General features: G+C 40.7%; 1 protein-coding gene across 3 annotated transcripts in view; it reads left to right on the forward strand.

The window, feature by feature from the left end:
• Positions 1-18,025, forward strand: part of GUCY1B1 (guanylate cyclase 1 soluble subunit beta 1) — a 70,903-nt gene that overhangs the window by 31,640 nt on the left and 21,238 nt on the right. Inside the window, exons 1-4 of one of the 3 annotated variants that reach the window (XM_054990079.1) lie at positions 623-741; positions 3,690-3,790; positions 6,408-6,526; positions 11,940-12,137. In XM_054990079.1, the coding sequence (XP_054846054.1) occupies positions 653-741; positions 3,690-3,790; positions 6,408-6,526; positions 11,940-12,137 (507 nt within the window). In that variant the 5' untranslated portion in view covers positions 623-652. The other 2 variants (XM_054990080.1, XM_054990081.1) reach the window with 2 other exon arrangements.

Here is an 18,025-nt window from a genome sequence, read left to right on the forward strand (position 1 = left end):
ATATACTTCCCCGGCTTCATGTCATGTGTGTGCTTACTACCTTTATATCTCTGTGTTTACTCTTAGATAGATAGATACGATCCATTTCATCACTTATGGTTTCTGGGCTCATTTTGAGGGGGAATGTGCAGGAACACAGTTCCAGCAGTTCCCCAAAGAGGTCACATGTCAGGTGGCCCTGCCCACCAGACTCTCTGCCATTTTGGGCCCCGTTTGGCTATTTTCAGCCCCTTTTGCCATTTTGGGCCCAATTTTGGCCCGGAATGGCCGAGATTGGGTCCAAAACAGCCAGGATAGGTGATGTCAGGGGGTATGGCATATGCAAATCAGTTATGCTAATGACACACTTCTGGTGATGGCAAGGGGCATGGCATATGCTAATCAGTTATGCTAATGAGCTCCTCCAGCTCTTTTTCTACGAAATGACCCCTGTATGGTTTCATCTTGTTGTAGACACATGGAGCGAGTTCACAGTGGGGTTTTTGATTGACTTCCCTTTTTCTCAATACCCCCTCCACTACTCCTGAAGAATGAGGGATCCTGGAGAAGTATATAGGATGTGGAAGTGGGAATCTGCAGGAATTTCCCTGTACTTTCAGGAGTTTTTCTGTGGTTTTTTCTTAGAGAGTGGTGGAATGTGGAGGAATGAGTTATGATGAATGAGTCTATCCAGTGGCTTTGGTCTAAACTGGCATGCCTGCAAAGGAGAAGCAGAACCCATGACAAATGTTTCTTAATGAAGTAAGTCTAAGTTGTTAGGACATGGCTGTCTCCAAGCATCTGTTGGCGTTCAGAGGAGGTGGAATTCTGTCCCACTGAAGGACAGATGGGTGTCAGTTTGTGAAGAAAGAGCAGTTTAGATTTGTTTGTTTATTTAATTATACCTCATTTTTCTCCCCAGTGGGGACCCAAAGCACCTCACATCATTCCCCTATCCTCTTATGGAGGAGTGGAATACTACATTTTATGGGAGAATGGATTTGGCTAGGCATGGAATAGGCACAGGTTCTCACCTGCCTATCAGGTGCTCCCTTTACAGAGTGAATTCTCAGGGGTTTTGGCAAATGGAGTTGGAGTTAGAAGCCAGAGCTAAATCTTCCTTCATCACTCCAGATGGTCTGTATGAGTTTACTGTGTGACATTTTTGAGTTAGGAACATTCCTGCACCTTTCCAGTGGCTGGTGAAGAACTGTTGAGTGGCATATTAGAATTAGCAGCAGTTTATGTTAGTATCACAATTTTTAGCAAGGACTGGAGTCACACTTGGAGCATTTAGCAAAAGTGTTAGGTGCTATCCAGGGGGCAGGTCTCATAATCAAACTGGACAAATGTCAGTTTGGGATGCTAGAGGTGATTTATTTAGGAACATCCCACCAGTAAGGGTCAAGGTAGAGGCAAACCAGAATTGGGAAGCCCTAAAGACTGAGAAGCAGGTCAGGGCTTCCCTGGGCACTGTACAAACTCAGTCCTTATTTGTGGGGGAAGAGTTCATCCTCTTAACAGTCTACTCGGGTCATTTCATAGAAAAAGAGCGGGAGGAACTCATTAGGACAACTCAATTAGCATAACTCATTAGGATATGCCACACCGCTTGACATCATCGGAAGTGTGCCATTAGCATAACTGATTTGCATATGCCACACCTCCTGACATCACCTATCCTAGCTATTTTGGACTGAATCTTGGCCATTCAGGGCTGAAATAGGGCCCAAAATGGCAAAAAGGGCTGAAAATAGCCAAAAAGGGGCCCAAAATGGTCAGGTTCGGGCTGCTGCTGAGTGGGATCCACCACCCGTCAGAGGCCTGATCCAGGCCATTTCGGCCCCAATCCAGGCTGAAACGGTCCCAAAATGGCCGAGTCAGGTGGGCAGGGCCACCTGACATGTGACCTCTTTGGGGAACTGCTGGAACTTTGTTCCTGTGCGTTCCCCCTCGAAATGAGCCCTGAGTCCACTCATCTTTACAAAGGCTGCAGTGTATGAAAAACTCAAGCACATACGTCAGAGGTGGTCTTGGAAGATTGAGGAGTCTGAACACATTGCTGGGTGCATCAGAATAGTTGCAAACTTAATTTCTAGGAAGAACACAGACTCTTAAAGGGAACGGACTCCTATGTATGATTATGTATCAGATCACCTGTGAGTAGATTCTCTAATGTGCATTATGTATCATGTAAATGTTTTGTGACTGCTTTTGTTTGGTTTGTTGCACAACAGCCTTCTGTAAAAGAGTGTTCTTCTACTTGAATCTTGGGAGGGGGAGATGTGGAGAAATAAGTTTTATTTTTGAAGTTTTGGCTAGTTCCAAATTCTTTAAACCTGTAGTTTTAAACACTGTTACCTCTTTTTTAGCTGACAGGAGGGGGAGGGAGCCAAATGTTTTCCAAACTGCACTCAGCCTGGGGCTTTATACATATGGATGCCCTGCCTAGCTGCGGATAAAAGAGTGGCCAATTAAGTCTCTCTGCTAAAAAATGGCCCTTTCAGATGTGGGGAGACAGAGGTCTGAAATTTGGAGGTCTAAAATGCCAGAGATGATTCTTCCTGTAAGCTTATCCGGCCAGCCCCTTTGATTAGTGGGGTGAGCAGAGGGAGATAATAACATTTCCTGGCACAGAAGGGAATACCTCTTTTGTTGATAACATCTGGAGACAGAAGGAGTGCACCTGGATCTTGCAGTAGGTGGTCATAACCTTGTGGGGCTGGAGGCAGAGTGGGAAGCCTACAGTGGGGAGTGGGGAACCTTGGTCCTTCCCGAGAGCAGTTCCTACAGAGCCAAATGGTGGTGGTGGGTACAAGAGAGAAGGAGAGAAAAGGCTCTTTTGAGGTTTGGGAAAGCCAGGTGGGTGGCATGTGCCAGGAGGAGACTTGGACTGCCACTGCTTAATTCCCACACACATCAGAGGGCATGATGGGAAAGAGCTGATGGGTTAGTGGGCTGTCTCCTCTCCTCTTGGCATTCTCTACTCCATTTTATCCTCATAACAAGTCTGTGAGGTAATTTAGGCAGAGAGGATGTGACTGGACCATGGTCATCCATTGAGCTTCCATGGCAGAATGGGGATTTGAACCTGGCTTCCCGGATCCTAGCCCAACACTCTAACTGCTATATCGCACAGAATCTCTGGAAGATTCTGGAAGGGACAGGGAAGGGACAAAGATTGACTGCTGTGAGTTGGCTGATATACCTGCGTGGTGCAGGATCTCTGTGATATTGGGTAATGGATCTGCTGCTCTGAAAAAGTACCTCTTTATTTTTATAAAGAAAGCAAATGCTACAAAAACATCCAGCCCCTTGAACTTCTTGCCACTCGAGAACTTGGGGGAGGGGGGCAGCTCAGGGGAGGGTGCATATCAATACAGCATAATTCAATACATAGTTAGACTTCTCAAACATTAGAGTCAACCACTTGAATTTCTAAAAGACATGTCCTAAATTATAGGTGGGTAGCCGTGTTGATCTGCAGTAAAACAGCAGGATTTGAATCCAGGAGCACCTTAGAGACCAACAAGATTTTTAGGGTATCTGAAGAAGGGAGCTGTGGTGCTCAAAAGCTTTATACCCTGAAAATCTTGTTGGTGCCTGAGGTGCCACTGGACTCAAGTCCTGATGTAAATGATAGTTGATTGCTTTGTAGCTCCATATATGTTATATATAAAAATTAATTTTGTTTTCTATTTTTGTTTCAGGAAGGAGGCACAACTGGATGAAGAAGGGCAGTTCCTAGTCAGAATCATTTATGATGATTCTAAAACATATGATTTGGTTGCTGCAGCAAGCAAAGTCTTAAGTGAGTAAATACCACTTTCTTTCAGTAAAAGTCACTTCTGGGGAAACTGAAGTTCTGGCTGTTAAACTATTACTTTCCTTGGTTTACAGTGGTTGGTGGAATAATATGTAGAAAGAAACAAAGGCAGAAATTTAAGTCTTCCCTGGCAAGTCTGTCATTCTACGGAAAAATCCTAGGAATATGGACTTTAATTTCATTCATTCATTTAATCAAAGAAGTCTAAATAGCTCATAGGCTTTTAGACAAAATAATACAAAATATACAGACATTGTTAAAACTTAAGAAAATCCCCAAAGTTAAGAAAAGTTTATATTTAAAATAACATAGATTAACATTCTTAAAAACAACAGACTTGCTTCATAGTTATCCTGGCATTGAGCAATGGCTTGAATTTTTGGAGCGGCCAAAATATATTTGGCAACACCAAAGAAATATAATTTTCATTTCCCAACAAGAGATTAAATAAATGATAATAATTGGAACATTTGGGGAATGTTACAAGAAGTGGGCTTATCAGAGAAGTTCTTAAACAATCATAAAATTTGCATGAAGAGAAAAATTGTGTTACGGTTTCGAGTATCTCAGGCCTGCATAAACAGATCCTTTGACCATGTGGAATGTAATCTACTGTAAAGACCAGCATTGAAGCGGGTCAGAAAAAGAAAGATGATGAGATGAGAGAATAATAGGGAAATGTAAATACTTGTTACTAGAAAAAAGACTTGAAGCAATGAAACCCAAATGGAGTGGAGAACAAATTTGTGTAGTATTGATTTTCATTTTTAAAATATAAGGCCAGCCAAAGGTAAGCATGAGATCCCTGGGATACAGAACCACATTTTTGGGTAGATTGGCTCAAGACAAGTTTTAAAAAGAATAAACAATGCTTATGCTGTACAAATAGGTCCCTTTTTACATATTAAGAAAGAAAGAAACTAAATGAAATGAAACAAAAACAACTGGGAAATCTTGGAAGGCATGGAGTAGGAGTGGGTTACGGAGGGCTTCCCTGACTTGAATGATTTAGCCTCAGTCACTTGAATATTAACTTTTCTTATTCTTATGACTATCAGAGTAAAATAAGCAAATGTGAAGATTGTTATGCAATCCAGTACATATTCACGTAGAAATAAATTCAGCTTTGATAAATGGGGTTTATTTCCAGATAAGTGTGCATAGGACTGCAGTCTTAATTATAAAGCTGGTTATCCAATTTGGTTATTTTGAGAACAGAGTGATGGGGTGGGGGGTGCAAAGTTCGCAGTTCTTTATTTTTAAAGTGCCAAATGCCTAAAAGCTTCTGTTGAGAATGAATCCAAATAGATGACTGTTAAATTACTTTTTCAAGAAATCACTGGATAGTTATGAGCAACAACATCAGTTAAATTAAAAATAAATCTCTAGCTTAGGAAGCTTGGAGGGTGGACAGTAGAATCTGCTCCATGTGAGCCTCTGGGCAAATAGGGAAAGTGAAGAGCAATAACAAATAAAGTACTGCATAGCCTTCTATGGTGTAAAGATATGAGATTTTTCTTTTGAAAAGACAGGGAATCTGTTGGATGGACTGGACTAGGTCGTTCAGTATTAATAATGAAGGATAAATATTTTACATACTCATATCTAGTATGGCACCTCTGGGAGCTGTGGAGGCAGAACAAGGGTCATAAATGATGTTGCGCTACATTTCAAGTTCACATCCGGGTAAAAACCGGAACATGTTGTCAGTGTGTCAGCTGATGATTTGGAAATTTTGTGGCAATACCGGGGTTTTGCCCAGACGTGATGTTGGCATGTAGCACCACATCATTCTCATCCTCCCAAATGTTCTCTTGCTGGCTCCAGAGGAAAGCGTGGGTGGGAGGGACCAGTTGTTGGGTATTTAAAACGGAAGATTATGGGGGAATAACATACTATGCATGTGGCATTATCCTTTTAAATGATGTTGATATTAAATATCTAAACTGCTTTGTGAATTTAGGAACTGTAAAGGGATTGGATGATAAGCCCCCGTTCCAGGGCTTTTTCAGTGGTGTTTCTGATATCCTGGAACAGATTATTAGTGAAAGTAATGCTCCTCCGTAACCATTTTCCATATTCCAGATAGGTCTTAAAGCCAATAGGCTGTTCAGCCAGAAAAAGACAGTAATATAACTAAAAAGTTATTGCTGTGTTCAATATTCATTTTTAGAAGCGCATGTAAAGCAGTTTGATTTTAAAGACTGGTTTGGTTTGAGTAGCTGATTTTATATTGAAAGCCATACGATGTTTAAAAAAAGTTTGTAGTCATTTTAAATTTTGCTGTTGTTGTTTTAAGTATATAAAATGCATTTTGAGTCCACATTTGTGCAGAAAGGTGGATTGGAAAGGCTTTAAATAAATAAATATTTTCCGTGTTCTGTAGAGTCATCTTTCAGTGAGGTGCCTGAGTGAAACGGTTTGGGTATGTGAACCGAAGGCCTTGTGCGTCGGGTTTTTTGCCACTCCTTCCCATTCACCCCTGTCGACCTGACCTAATTAGAAAGTGTCAAGTATGAATTGTTTGCTTAGCAGGGGAGAAAGGCTCAAATGTCTTCAGGTAACTTAAAAGGGTTTTTGTATGTTTCTGTGTTTTGTGTAGATCTTAATGCTGGGGAAATCCTTCAGATGTTTGGAAAGATGTTTTTTGTATTTTGCCAAGAATCTGGTTATGACACCATCTTGCGTGTCCTGGGCTCAAATGTCAGAGAATTTTTGCAGGTGAGTAATCTACAGCCAGTCTTGACTAGGCAGTCTTACGGCAATTTTAATATAAACAACTAATAAACCAATGCAGTGTACTGGGAGGGGCTATGGCTGGGTAGTAGAGCATCTGCTTTGCATGCAGAAGGTCCAGTGAAAAGAATCAGGTAGCAGGTGATGTGAAAGACAACCTCCCGATATCCTGGAGAGCCACTGCCAGGCTGGTCTTGATAGACCCGTGGTCTGACTCAGCATAAGGAAGCCTCATGTCCTCGCGCTTGTTCATAGGTGAGTCTGGTGGGACTTGCTCTCAACGAAATATTCATCGGGTTGTACCTTAAAAAAATCTGGCTCTTGTATTCCAAAGCAGAAATGACTGGTTTATGGCTGTTCTATTAGAGAGGAACAAGTGGGGACCTGTAAGAGACGTGTGGTCTCTTTTCCCCCTTCCTCACCATGTCCTCTTTCCCTTCTTTGTCCCACGTAGCCTCTCCCCCTTTTCCTACTTCCTTCTCTTCTTCCCATCCACTTTTCTCTGCCTACCTGTCTTTACCTTTCCCCTTCCCTCCTTGCAGCCTCTCCCCAATGGCCCAGTTATGGCCTTTTATATTAATGAATCTGAGGTTGAATTGAGAGCATAGCTCAGTAGTAGAGTACATATTCACATGCAAAAGATTCCAAGTTTGCTCCCAAACATCTGGAATATGGTACATAGACAGACATATGGTACAGTAGACAGAATTGGCCTAGGTGGTCTGAGTTAGTATGAGGACAACTTTATGTGTGATTGTCTATTCTTATTGAACAAAAGACTTAAAACCAAACTGGTGCTTTAAATACCCCAAAATCTATTGTTTTGTACCGTATACCTGTTAATGGTTTGTTTATTTGTGGTGTAAATTTGCTCAAAGGCTATGAGCTGTCTTGAGTCCTCTGTTCTTGGTCTGCACAAAAATTCAAAGAGATTTAAAAATTCCAATTCATGTAGTCAAATTAACATCAGCAGTTGAACTGAACATACTTTTTAAAAAAAATTAGAGGATGTGTTTGCCTTTGCTTTTTAAGTTTTGAAATATTTAGGGGAAAGGTTTATTTAAAGGATATAAGCACAAGGGACCTCTCTTGAAGGTAAAACAAAAAGAATCAAGTATAATTAGTCTTTTTAAAAGATGTAATTCTTCCTTTCTAAATAATGTGGGGCTATGCAAGTATTGTGAGTGTCACTACAAAGGAGCATGTGAAAGAAAGGCAGCTTGGAGCTAAATGCAATTGGAGAAACCCCAAGGGTGTTCTTATGTGAAAACCAGCAAAAGAAAATCAATCAGACACAAAGTGTTGGTTAATCTAAGACACTTTAGGGAGTAGTTTATTTCTCTACTGGTATTTTAAAATAGCCCAGTATACTGTCTTTTGCATTTCATAGTGCTTAAAATAGTTTCATATGGAACAGGGCCATACATATGCCAAGCAACATAGCTTTATGTTTTAAAGCTACATCAGCCTAAACTCAGCTAGTAAGGAAAAATATTAGAACATTTGAAAAAGGAATTTACATCTTCTGAATATGTTTTCCTCCAAGTTTGGTAGTAACTCTGTAGTTCTATAAAGGCATCACAAAAATTAGCTTTGCCTAGATGGATACGTCCACAGTTTTTCGTAAAGATACGCAAGAGAGATTTTGTTTATGTTCTTTTGTGGGAGGAGAGGATTCCTTCAGCTTTTTCTCTAACAGGTGATAATAAAAGAAGTATTTGTATTTTTCCCATTGGCCTTTTAAGCCACAGTAAACACTGTTCATGGACTTCAGAGAAGATTGTCCTCCTTTCCAAGAAGAATATGCCTTTGCTGTTATTCTCCAACCAAATTCTCCACTCAGGTGGATTGGGTGTCTCCTTTGCTAAGCCCTCCTGTGGGAGATAGTTTGAGGAAGCAAAACAGTGGTTTAAATTCAGAATTAACCAATTTGTGATGGCGGTATCTGAGATTGCTGTTAAAGATATTACCTCAACCCAGTGGCAGGTGGTGAAGTGAGGTGAGGTAAAAGGCAGTTAAGGTGTGTAAGTTGTTTGGATCCTTTCCTGTCTTGTTTCAGGCCTGCTTATGGGACTGAAACAGTATTGCTCACCCTGTTGGATGACCTATGCTGGGAGATGGACTGAGGGAGTGCAACTTGGTTGATTCTTCTGGACATTCAGCATCTTTCTGTACCATTGATCATGGAATCCTTCTGGGTCAGCTTTCTGGGCTGTGACTGGCAGTATCAGAACCACCACTCTTTTGTGGTGGTTACGATACTATATGGAGGTGGGCTTCAGAAGATGCTGAGGAGCTGCTGCTCAGCCCTTTGGCCTGTGGGGTCCTCAAGGCTCCATCTTGTCCTCTAAACTTTTCAGTGTCTACATGTTCTCCGTGCTTTTCAATGTCCACTGGATGAGGTCCTCCAAAGATTTGGGTTGGGTTCTAACTAATATGCAAATGGCACTCAACTCTGTTTCATGCTTCCAGCTGATCCCAGGGAGATTGTAGAAACTTTGAACCAGTGCCTGGAAGCAGTTTTAAAGTGGATGCGGACTAATAAACTGGAGCTTAATCTGAACAAGACAGAAATGTTGCTGATGAGCAGAAGGTGTCACTCGTTCTGAATGGAGTTGCACTCCCCTTGAAGGAACAAATCTGTAGTTTGGGGGTGCTGTTGGATTCAGGCCTGCTGCTAGCTAAGCAGGTGTCAGATGTGGCCGGGAGTTCCTGTTACCATTTTTTGACTGGTTAGCCTGTCGCAGCCTTTCCAGGACAGAAAAAATCTAGTCACTGTGGCTGGTTACATCTAGATTACATGACTGCAATTCCCTTGCAAAGTATAGAGAAACTTCTACTGGTGCAGATTGCAGTGGCTAGGATTTGAGTTGTAGGAACCATATGTCTCCAATCTTGAACTATCTACACTGGCTCCCAGTATGTTTCTGGGCACAATTCAAGGTGTTGGTGTGGACCTTTAAAGCCCTATATGCACTTGCACTTGAAGGACCACTTACTCCCTTTACAAACCTATCACACCACTATGGTCATCTTCTAAAGCTCTTCTTCAAGTGCCCCCACCTTCTGAGGGCCAAGCTACAAGTGATGAATGACACTTGAACGGCAAGTGAACAGACTCATGTGTATTCCTCCCTGTTCACTCGCGCAAGTGGAGCGCAAGTGAACAGGGAGGAATACACGTGAGTCTGTTCACTTGCTGTTCAAGTGTCATTCGTCACTTGTAGCTTAACCCTGAGATTAGTAAGCAAGTAGAGAGTATCACGGTAATATACAGAGAAACAAAAACAAACAAGCCGTGAAATCTAACTAATAAATGTTTCTATTGCAAATCAAGCAAATTTAAAGCAATATTATAGTCAGCCTGAACAAGAGAAACAATATATATATATACACAGGGGGAGTGATTACAGAGGGCAAAGCATCATACAAAAGTAATTCAAATATAGTTCAACAAGAATTCCTGTACAGTATTAAAGTGCTATGTGCCTAGAATTGACCAGAGGTCTGAGCAGTAATCACCAAAGTCCCAGTAAGTTTGTGGTAAAACAATGCCAGAAGGTCTTCAGTGCAATAAATTTCTTTTGAAGAAATGGTGTATATGGTCTCATATGAAAACAATGAGAGGTAGCAGAGAAGAATTGATACACAACTGCGACTGGAAGCCAGCAATCTGCCTATTTCATTTCTTCATCCTGGCAGTCGTTATATCACAGTCCAAGCATATACACTTCCACTAGTCATTCAATATTCTTGCCTTTAGCACCTGCCTTCCATTTTGGCGTATGTGTATATATATATATTGTTTCTCTTGTTCAGGTTGACTATAATATTGCTTTAAATTTGCTTGATTTGCAATAGAAACATTTATTAGTTAGATTTCACGGCTTGTTTGTTTTTGTAACCCTGAGATTAGGCAGGTGGCAATCCGTGATAGGGCCTTATTGGTCACAGCACCAAAACTCTGGAAATCTGTCCCCAGAGAGACTCTCTTTTCTGTTGCTGTCTTCCACCAGTGGGTGAAGACTTTTATTTGTTTCATCTGACATTCCCTCAGGGATCCTTCCTTTAGGGACTGTTTTTAATTTCTGTTTTATGTAAGTGTATTTTATTGTATTGCTTGTGCATTTTAACTTGGTTTGAACGATGTGTTTTTGTTTTGGTTGTAATGATTTTTAATATATGTTTTATTATTTTATTTGATCTGTTTGCTGCCTTGATGGCTCACTGAGGACAGAAAGGCATGGTGTACATTTTGTAAACAAAGAAGTAATAAAAAACTGTCTGAGGAAAGGGGCCACTTATCTGCCAAGTACCTGTCTCTGCTCTCCCTGTCCTTGCATCATCTACCATTAAGGTAGATGTTGGTAACCCTCCGTGGTGGTGGTCTCTTATTACTGTCCATCCTACCACAGCAGCAGCCACTGGCAGTCTTATGCTTTGAGAGTTATACCCAAAGCATTTTGCCTTGTAGCAACCTCAACATCTCTGTTGCTATCTCAGCTATTTTATAGGACTCTGTTCTCTGTCCTCCTTGCTTGTTACAAGTTATTTTATATTATTTATATCCTTCGTTTTCCCATTATGGAACTTCAGGCATCATAAAAAGGAATCCAGGCGGTTTCCCATTCACTCCAAACCCAAACTTGGGTAAGATTGCTGTATCGTGTATCTTCAAACCATACCCTAGGATGCAGAAGTGATTAGCTTGTTGGCTATTGATAATTGTCAGCTCAATCAAAATATAAATTTCAAGTGATAAATATGTACATTTCAACTATGCAAAGGATGCCATAATAGGCTGACTAAAGCCTAAGGAATTGATTTATAAGACATTCATTATTTTTGGAGACCTCCCAAGAGAAAAAGGCAACAGTGGAAGCTTTTCATCACGAACAGAAGACAAAGTTCAAGCTTTTTCCAAAGCTTTGAGGATCTACAGTTGCTAAGTGAAGGGGCATGATAAAACTTGTGCATTCAAAACATCTTAATTCATTGGTATGCTTTTAAAGAGATACCCAAACAATCACTGAAAAGTGTAGTATTAGAAAATGTAGAAGAAGTAGAGAAAATAATTATAGTAGTGATGGATGCAAAGTAGAATTTGGTATGAATATTTTTGCACAGGCTGTTATGTTGCCATTATCACCCTCGTTTTAGCCATTTTAAGTAAATGTAAAGCAGATAGGTATGAGAGAATATGAGTTGGCAGTCAACATTTAATTCCTGTTGTCTCAATCCAGATCTAACAATTTCAGCAGTTTTAGGCTGCTGGGCGGCACCTATCTAATACAAAAGGGATCCAAATATTTTTTAGAGATACCTCACAGGCATAGGTTCTTTAGTGGAAATACTGGAAAGTTGGATTCTCACATTTGACTTAATGCCGTCCTTGCAGAACCTCGATGCTCTGCATGACCATCTTGCTACAATATACCCGGGTATGCGTGCCCCTTCCTTCAGGTGCACTGATGCAGAAAAAGGGAAGGGTCTCATTCTACATTACTATTCAGAAAGAGAAGGCCTCCAAGATATTGTCATTGGAATCATCAAAACAGTTGCTCAGCAGATTCATGGCACAGAGATCGACATGAAGGTAAGCTTTAATGCATCCTCAACCAAATTTGACATGTGTCCAACATGCGATAACCATATTTTAACACCATTTTCCCTGCAGGAGATTCTCAGGGGGTGGGAAATCTTAACATGACATCCTTAAAGTTCCCCATAGCTGTAAAGAACACTATGATGTCTCTCCGTCATTATTGTTCTATTACTGTAGTAAAAATCTTAGCATTTTCCAGGGTTACATCAGTATAGTTCTTATTCAAGAGCACCAGCTGTATTATGTTGTAGTGACTGCCCCTCATAATGAGGTATTTTTCGTGTTTGCTCTTTCCCTCCAAATATCCATGGCATGGTATATCCATAGTCTAGCAACTCATTGACCTACTAGTCATCATTTTGAAAGAGCAGAATTCTTTAAGTCTGAAAAGTATCTCAGAATGGCTTCAGGTTAATTTAGATTACAATCTCTGGATTAAAACAATTGCAATCAGGATCTTGGCATGTAAATTAACATGATAATGCAATAGTTTCCTGCTTTCTTTATCATAGATGTATTTGCTTAGTATAGAAGAAGCTCCCGCATAATATGAAAATTTTGTGTTTGGCATGTTTCGTTATGATTATCTAGCCTCTCCTCTCTTCTCTAGAAGTGCTGATTTTGCTGATGTTCCAGATGACTGATCAAGCCTGATTCAGATATAAGTGTGCACGTAGGCATCTAGTTAGCTTTCTTATATCAGATCATTTAATTCCTGGCAAGAGGTATACCTCAATAACATTGTAGGTTCATTATGAGTACAGTACACAAGTGATTCTGCTTCCATTCTAAACCTTTATTGCACTATAACTGTGTTGCCTTTTAAGCATCGACTAACTCAGCAGAAAATTATACCATCCATTACTGCTACATGGATACTTAAAGAGCAATGACATAAAAATATCTTGCCCAAAGATAAGCAGGTCTCACACATGGAACCTCTTCTAACAAGAGGCTCCCAGTCATGTCAACTTTCCATATTTATAGATATTTAAAAGTACTACCTAACAATACCTAGCTGTCCCACTTGATATAAGGGCACACCTTCTTAGATAACTAATCATCTTATAACTTCAAGCACCATACAAAGTTACCTATACTTGAAATATATAAAAATAATTAGTTGATTTCTGCTGATTTTTATTGTAATGAAGTATATTTAGAGTTACCAGCTTCCAGGTGGTAGTTGGAGATCTCCTGGAATTGCAACTGATCTCCAGGCCACAGAGATCAGTTCACCTGGAGAAAATGGCTGCTTTGGAGGGTGGATTCTGTGGAATTATACCATACTGAGGTCCTTTCCCTCCCCAAACACTGCCTTCTCCAGGTTTCACCCCCCAAATCTCCAGGAATTTTCCAACTTGGAGCTGGCAACCCTAGGTATATTTAAAAATAGTGATTATGTGTTTCTTATACATGTGAATATCTTTTGGCCCGCAATCAATACACCCCATCTTTGAACTTCTGTGAAGTTGACTATTTGCTATTCTCAGATGCACCTGGACCTCAGCACTTAATATCTATTAATATGGGCTAAACAACTTCTGATCTACACAAGGCTATGTTATTGTGTTACTTCTTTGTTTGTTGCCCCTTTCCAAGGGTATTCTATTCTAGGTCTAAACTCTCTTTTGGTGTGTATAGCTGAGAGGCTACACCAGCTCTGTCTCTAGTGAGCAGAAGTGTTCTCCATGATTTTTTTGATCAAGTCATGGAACTATTTCCTTATATTCCCTGTCCTATTTGTGGCACTAAGACAAGTCATGCATATTTTAGAGTTACTGAAAGGAAGAAGAAGAGTTAAAATAAATTGTTTTTTAAACCTTTCTTTCCCATCCACCATACTGTTTCTATCTAGTCACCTAAAAGAGTTTTTTTGTTGTTTATTTGCAGCACTTTTAACCCACATCTCTTTACATGGACCTGTGGTGCCAGTACAGAAGATAGTCAGAGAAGGAGCACATATCTGAAATTTCAGTGATTTCTAACTGATTAGTGTTTACAAGATAATTCTGTTAAGGCCACACTAAATCATAGTGTATCATGAATAAGAGAGGTCAGGTGGTGGAGAGCATGATACACCAAAGCAGAGGAATTTGATGGGTGCCACCACACCCAAAATTTCCATAATAGAAGGATCATATATCACAGTAGACAACCTACTATTACATAAAACTATAGTGTGCTACAAAAGAAGAGGTTATGTAGAAGTCAAGATATGCTTAATATCTCAGGGTCTTGTGTCACGTACTCTGAGGAAGGTAAAAATTCCTCACGTTGCTAGCCAGTGTGATCTTCAGGTAATTTCTTCATTACTGAGCACTATATGAAAGGAAAATAAAACAAAGAGGGGAAAAATTAAGCTACAGTCCTGGTTATGCTGCCTCAAAAAGCAGTGTCTTATTGGTATCATATTTCTTCACATCCTTGACACGGGAGTTTTTGGGTACTATTTGTAACGTTTCCCCAACACACTTTATGGAACATTATGAAATAATGCCAAGCTCAGAAAGAAATTTCATATAGAAATATGCAGCTTCAGGAAATAGTTTTGAAAGAACCAACCTATACCTAGCAATTCACCTGGAAATCATGGCCTGACTGGATGTGACACTGGGATTTGGGATACGAGTTCAGTGATTGACGCTCCCAAGTATTGTACCTTTGTACTTACTTTACTTACTTAAGTGATATTGCTTTAATGGCCAACTGGCCAGCATCACACTGAAACGATGCTTTTAAAATCCCCTTTTACATTTAATTACTGATGACAAAAAATTTGCAACCAACAATGTGGTCCTTTTATTGTTATCTAATAATAAGTCTGAATTAATCCCTGCAAAAGAGATAGTTTATAAAATATAAACTGCCCTAAATATTTCTTCCTCAAGTCCTCCCAAAAGTGACAAAACAACAAAATATGTTCCAAAGTCTCACTTTGATGATCTCCACATTTACACAATTTATCTGAATAAAGTAGACCAGCATAATGGTCTCCATAACCATAGAAAGAAAGGTGTTTAGCCTAGCCATCATAAATGCCCTTCTATAGTAGGGCACTCTTAAGAAAGAGACATACCGTGGAATAGAATTCGAAGGGTTTAAGCCATTTTTCTTTGTAAATTGTAGCCATATGGCAACCCTATCAATTTGGGACTGCAGAGGTGGTTAACACACTTCGCACCGTTGTCCTGAACTAACATGGCTCTACAATTGCCCCACTTGAGGGAAAAAATGGCAGCATATAGTTGCTTGCAAGTTTTTCCCAAAGGGGGAAAATAGCAGTTCTATAGGATCATTTAAGTTTGCGACAGTGAATGTGGAAATGGTTAACCTCTTTCCCACACTGTGATCCTTAGCTGATTCAGACTCTGGTATGGTTGCTCTTGATCAAGAAAAAAACACTTAGGATGATTGACACTGGAACTCTTAGTATCTTGTTTAATTAGGCCCTCAGCCATGTTTTGTTCTGGGAATAATGAAGAAAAGTAGTTGCAGGAAAGGTGGACAAACAAGATGATAGACTCGCCCAGTCAAAAAGCTTGTCAGCCATCCTTGATAGGTATTGGCTCTATCTCTTTGTCTTTCTGCCCTCAGCTTGCTGTGATTAATGGGAACGCTGGTCTCTCTTCAGAGCACCACCATTTGACCCAAGCAGGCACAAGTTTGGCAGCAGGTTTATGGAGAGGGGGGGCAGTGGTGAAAAAGGCAAACTCCATGCTGGGCATTATTAGGAAAGGAACTGAAAACAAAAGGGCCAGAATATTAAAGCCTCTGTATAAATCTGTGGTGAGGCCCCATTTTGAATACTGTGTGCAATTCTGGGTCACTGTATCTCAAAAAGGATATTGCAGAACTAGAAAAAGTACAGAGGAGGGCAACCAAGATTTTTAAGGGGTTGGAGCATCTTCCCTATGAGGAAAGACTAAAGAGTCTAGGGACTTCTCAGTTTAGGGGGGGGGGGAGGGGACATAACAGAAGACGATAAAATTATGCATGGTGAATTTTTTCTTCCATAATACCAGCTCTCAGGGCACCAGTGAGGTCGATGGACAATCAATTCAGGACAGTCAAAATGAAATACTTCTTTACTTAATGAGTATTTAAATTTTGGAATTCACTGCCAGTCGATATGGTGATGGCCACAAGCATGGATGGCTTTAAAATGGGGTTAGATTCATGGTGGACAGGTCTGTCAGTGGCTACAAGCCATGGTGCCTAAAAGGAATCTCAGTATTCAGCTCTGAATACCAATGCTAGGAGGAGGCATTGGCCTCTGTGCCCTGGTTGCTGGCCCTCCAGGGTAGCTGGTTATTTGCTGTGCGAAACAGGTTGCTGGACTAGATGGTCTGCTGATCTGATCCAATAGGGCCATTAGTATGTTCTTATAAATAAAAGCATAATGTGTCCAGTTATCTCGATTCAACTTTCCCATAAATGCCAAATTTACCAAAATGGGTATAGCAGTTTTACTTTGCTGCATAGTATTGTTTCATCAAAGGGCATCCATTGTGGTGAAGCTTTTCATTAGCATTCTGCCTTTAAAAAAAAAGCCATTGATCTAAACTGCTGTAATTGCATACTGAGTTAAATTTAGCTCAGGAGCTTTGTTCCAGTTGTATAAGCCAGAGGCATAAAGTCCTTTGCAAATCTAATTGGTATTCCTGCACTTTTCACCTATAAATTCCATATGCCTGCCTTAACCAGGGCTGCTGCCTCATGTATGATGGTGGGGTTTGGGGTTTTTTTTGGAGCTAGTACACACACATGCTGGGCTGCAGAATCCTGCAGAACAGAGACCTTTACTTCCCTCTCATGCCTCCTGTTGACTGACAGCAAATAATTACAGGCTGCCATTGCAAAAGATGGAATCTGGGACATATGACTTCATAGCGTGGATTTGGAACAGGCAAACATTTCTGTGACGAAAATAATGTGGCATGAAACAATGTTCAAAGGACTCCTTATAAAAAAAAATCCTAAACTGGATTTCTTGTTGGCAATATGAAGCTATTTTCAAACCTGGCTTTCCTTTCTTATTGATGTGACCTTTCCTATAGCCAAGCAGAGGCAAATGCAGAAAACCCATCTTCAAATCACAGGAGGGAGAATCAGCTAGGAGTCTGTTTCGAACCTGAAGGGTGATTTGTCTTGATTTTAACTGCCGTTACCATGGTGAAGGAGTTCGTAGACATGATAGGTTGACGTCACTTGCTCAGTAGACCCACAGGGGGGAATAATAATCCAACTTTATTCCTGGCTGTGTTGCTTCTGCTGATGCTCTTTCGTTTACTAGAATAATCTTGTGGTCCTGCTGCATGCTGGCAGCCCACGAGGGTGGCATAGCTGAGAGCCTACACTTTCCCAAAGGAAGAAAGCAAAAAAAAGAGAGAGGCTTTTTTAAAGGACAGAGAACATAGCAACACCACTGGAGTCCATGGCAGTATTGCAGTCATCCACCAGTCATGCAGTGGCAGGCCAACCATGCATCGAAGGAGCCCAGCTATACACAGCAATCTCAGCATCTCTCTAAAATGTCACCGTGCCCCAGCACATGCACAGAATGTAACAAGACGCAAAATGAGAGCCTTCAGTTGCATGAAGCTCAGAAGGAGCCCTGTGGACAGAAGTGCAAACCGCCTTGTGCCACTAGTGACTCTCTTGGCAGAAGGGCACATGCTTACTGGATGGGCACAGAATCCAGGCATCTCACCTCACTGCTTCCATAGCATTTTATATCGGATAAGTGTTTTTTGAACTAATTCAGAGTAGGTGGAACACACAGCTTCGATAGCTCTCTTAGAAGGCTCCAATGAAAGTACATGGTCTTCCCAAGCAGTTTAAGTTGCACTGGGGGAGTAATGCCCCAGGGAATGGAA

The sequence above is a fragment of the Eublepharis macularius genome, chromosome 10 (genome assembly GCF_028583425.1).
Source record: "Eublepharis macularius isolate TG4126 chromosome 10, MPM_Emac_v1.0, whole genome shotgun sequence".
In the NCBI taxonomy this organism is placed as follows: domain Eukaryota; kingdom Metazoa; phylum Chordata; class Lepidosauria; order Squamata; family Eublepharidae; genus Eublepharis; species Eublepharis macularius.